Source organism: Pan paniscus, chromosome 18 (genome assembly GCF_029289425.2).
Source record: "Pan paniscus chromosome 18, NHGRI_mPanPan1-v2.0_pri, whole genome shotgun sequence".
NCBI classification, from domain to species: Eukaryota; Metazoa; Chordata; class Mammalia; order Primates; family Hominidae; genus Pan; species Pan paniscus.
Window position 1 is genome coordinate 34,734,319 of NC_073267.2, and position 4,151 is coordinate 34,738,469.

General features: G+C 45.5%; 1 protein-coding gene across 1 annotated transcript; it reads left to right on the forward strand.

The window, feature by feature from the left end:
- The first annotated feature begins 2,407 nt into the window (after positions 1-2,407).
- AHSP (alpha hemoglobin stabilizing protein) lies at positions 2,408-3,845 on the forward strand. The gene is made up of 2 exons (XM_055100532.1): positions 2,408-3,256; positions 3,500-3,845. The coding sequence occupies exons 1-2, from the start codon at positions 3,182-3,184 to the stop codon at positions 3,731-3,733; spliced, it is 309 nt and encodes a 102-aa protein (XP_054956507.1). The 5' UTR covers positions 2,408-3,181; the 3' UTR covers positions 3,734-3,845.
- Positions 3,846-4,151: the final 306 nt, after the last annotated feature.

Below are 4,151 nucleotides of genomic sequence, written 5' to 3' on the forward strand. Positions count from 1 at the left end.
TGAGTTTGTGATCCTGGTTTTCTACAATTCTTTAGCAAATGTGTTTTTGTAATCTCACGTTCAACCCTTCCTTTATTGATGTATCTAGCATGCTGAAAGGGAATCAGTTTCCCCTGCTATTCTCAAGACACTGGTTGAGGGAGGAGACTTCAATTCTTCACTACATCTCACTAATTTTACTCTGCAATTCATTATAGTCCAGGTAGTTAGATTAGTTCCAACTGTGCCAGGAAATTTTGAGGAATGAACAAAATTAGATTTTTTTTCCTTTTTTTTTTAAAGGATGGGGTCTCACTATGTTGCCCAGGCTGGTCTTGAACCCCTGGGCTCAGACGATCCTGCCGTCTCTGCCTCTTACAGGCATGAGCCACTGTGCGTGGCTTCAATGTTAGATGTGTTCTTGGCAGCATGGTCTTCTAAGCCATCTGAGGCAGCACCATCTCTTTTGAGTTTCCTGGCATGTACCAGAGACCTTCCTGAAACTTTTCCTTAATGAGCTTTGGAAGGGCATTGGGATCTTGATCTTTCCCATCTGGTAATGAATTATTTTTAAAGAAATATTTAAGAAAAATTATTTAGAAGTGAAAGGATGTAGGAGACAGTCGGCCTGGTGTGATGTGAGAAAGACTGGACCTGGTGGTCATTGCTGGCTTTCAAGCTGGAAAGGGACCAGGAGTGAAAGAATGTGGGTTCTTCTATAGACTAGAAGAGGAAAGAAAAAGAACTCTTTTTCAGAGATTCCAAGGGGAACACAGCCGAGAGGACAACTTAATTTTAGCCTAGTGAGTCTCATTTCAGATTTCTGACCTCTAAGTCTGTAAGATAATAAATTTATTTATTTATTTATTTAGAGACAAGGTCTCACTCTGTCACCCAGGCTGGAGTGCAGTGGCGTGATCTTCGCTCACTGCAGCCTCTTCCTCCTGGGTTCAAGCGATTCTCCTGCCTCAGCCTCCCAAGTAGCTGGGATTACAGGTGCATGCCACCATGTCTGGCTAATTTTTGTATTTTTAGTAGAGAGGGGGTTTCGCCATGTTAGCCAGGATGGTCTCGAACTCCTGACCTCAAGTGATCTGCCTGCCTTGACCTCCCAAAGTGCTGGGATCACAGATGGGAGCCACCGTGCCTGGCCGGTAACACATACTTTCCACCCTATATAAATGAAAACATGTTCACATGGAAACCTGTACACAAATGTTTATAGCAACTCTATTCACACTTGCCCCAAAGTACAAACAATCCAGATGTCCTTCCGTGGCTGAATGAACAAACTACAGTGCATCCATACAATGCAATGTGTGCACTGACACTTGCCACAACTTGGGTGGAGCTCAAGAACATCATGCTGACCAAAAAAAGTCAGTCTCAAAGGTTACATACTGTATGATTCCATTTATATGACATCCTGAAAAAGGCTTAACTGTAGTGATGAACAGATAAGTGGTTGCCAGAAGTTATGGGTGAGGGTAGGGGTGGCTACAAAAGGGTAACGTGAAGGAGTGGTTTTTGGGTGACAAACATTCTGTATCTTAACTGCGTTTGTAGTTACACAAATCTGTTATAAAATTAATAAACTAGGCCAGACGCGGTGGCTCACACCTGTAATCCCAGCACTTTGGGAGGCCAAGGTGGGTCGATCACTTGAGGTCAGGAGTTCGAGACTAGCCTGGCCAACATGGTGAAACCCCATCTCTACTAAAATACAAAAATTAGCTAGGCGTGGTGATGCACGCCTGTAATCCCAGCTACTTGGGAGGCTGAGGCAGGAGAATCGCCTGAACCTGGGAGGCAATTTTGCAGTGAGCTGAGATCGCATCACTGCACTCCAGCCTGGGCCACAGAGGGAGACTCCCTCTCAAAAAAAAAAAAAAAATTTAATATACTGTACACCAAAAGGAAGTCAGTTTTGCTGTATATTGATTAAAAAATGCTACAACCAAAAAGGCAAATCAACAAAGCTTTATGAGTGTATAGGCACCTATGAATGTTGGGTTTTGAATGGAAAAAAAAAGTGACAGGAAATATACAATGTTTAATGCTGGTTACTTTGGAGGGGGCAAAAATGATTCAGTTTTTCAGTGTACGTTTTTGTATTGTTTTAATTATTTCAATTAGTATATAGTGATTTTGAAATTTGAGAAACATCTACTGAAAATGGAAAATACCTGGAAAAATATTTAAAAAGAAGAAAAAGAGTATTTCTGCTTTATTGGGTACCTGTTGACAGGGTAGTAAACAAGACAAATCTATCTCCATTCTTTTTTTTCTTTTGAGATGGAGTCTCGCCCTGTCACCCAGGCTGGAGTGCTGTGGTGTGATCTTGGCTCACTGCAAACTCTGCCTCCTGGGTTCAAGCGATTCTCGTGCCTCAGCCTCCCAAGTAGCTGAGACTACAGGTGCCCGCCACCACGCCCGGCTATTTATCTCCATTCTTATGGAGCACAGCGTGGTGGAGTTCAGTCCACACGCTTACAGGTGGCTTATCTGCAAAATGTGTCTAAAAAGAAATTTTATAGGATAAATATTTTGTACATGTTTGAAACAGTGCTTGGCACAAATGAATAAATGTAATGCAAGCTGCTATTAATACATCATCTCCGAATTGGGAGAATCATTGCGATCACATCGTTGTGATTACACAAAAGCCTCTGTCATGTAATAGGGCTCAGTAAACGTCAATTTCCATAGCATTTTGAGCCTGGATACTGAGATATGGGGCAAAAGGCAGGAACATGCCCCTGGTTTGGCTCTTGCCTTCTTGCATTTCCTGGGTTTCCTCATTTATCTTTTTTTTTTTTTTTTTTTGGCCTTGTTATCTTTCTACCTTCAGGGAAGCCTCTCCCTTCTTCTCCTCCCTAGAATGACCTATCACCCTCCTTCAGGACCTAGATGCAGGGCGTTTCTATCTTAGGCTGACACTTGACTCCTTGCCTACATCTATAGCTTGGCACAGAGAGATTCACGCACCCTCAAGAGTGTGGGTGAGACATATACAGCCTGTTAGACCTGAAGGTGAGCCCAACCTGGGAAAATCGTGACCTCAGAGCAGGGCAGGATGTGAAAGGTTTTGGAAAGGAGATGGCCCTGCAGGGCAGGAGGGATTTTTAAGGGGAGGGAGTGGGTTGGGGGAAATACCCAGTGAGGAGGGAAACAGATTCTACCCTTTTCTCTACCCAGGCAGATGGCTCTTCTTAAGGCCAATAAGGATCTCATTTCCGCAGGATTGAAGGAGTTCAGCGTTCTGCTGAATCAGCAGGTGAGTCCAAGCTTTCCATTTCAAAGGACTGGCCTGGAGACTGGAGGGTGCCAGGGAAGTGGAGGAAGAGGATAACTGGAGCTGGTGAAGTAATGGTGGAGTTGATGGAAACAATGAGAGACACGGGATACAATGCAGAGGAAAGAGAATGTGAGAGTTGGTGCTGTGGCACTATTCTGGTATTCCCGAATCCCATTGCTGACCACATTCTCCCTTGCCAACTGCCTCTCCGCAACCCCCCAGGTCTTCAATGATCCTCTCGTCTCTGAAGAAGACATGGTGACTGTGGTGGAGGACTGGATGAACTTCTACATCAACTATTACAGGCAGCAGGTGACAGGGGAGCCCCAAGAGCGAGACAAGGCTCTGCAGGAGCTTCGGCAAGAGCTGAACACTCTGGCCAACCCTTTCCTGGCCAAGTACAGGGACTTCCTGAAGTCTCATGAGCTCCCGAGTCACCCACCGCCCTCCTCCTAGCTCAGGGACCCAGCCCCTCCTCTCTGAGAAACTCTGACCTTCATGTCCTTAGGCTGTGCTCCTGCCACTCTACCCTGACACCTCAATAAAGACCAGTGCTGGTTTTGTTGGACTTCCTGGCTTCTCTTTCATGGTCTGTCCTGACATGTGGAGGCACTCGGTCCCTTTCCTTCCGCCCTCCTTCTTAGATATGCTCTTGGAAGCTTAATTCCTTACAGCAGAGGTTAGCAGAGTTGAGTGACCACCGGGCAGCGATTCTAAACTAAAACAGGCTGAACGAGGGCCAGGAAGGCGGGACTAGAGAGAGTGCAGAGCTGCAGGGGAGGGGGTGGCAGAAACAAGAAAGGGGGATAGAAGTCCTCCAGACATTGTCCTGTGACCTGCTTGTCGAGGAGGAAACTGTTGGAAGTCTCCCAGT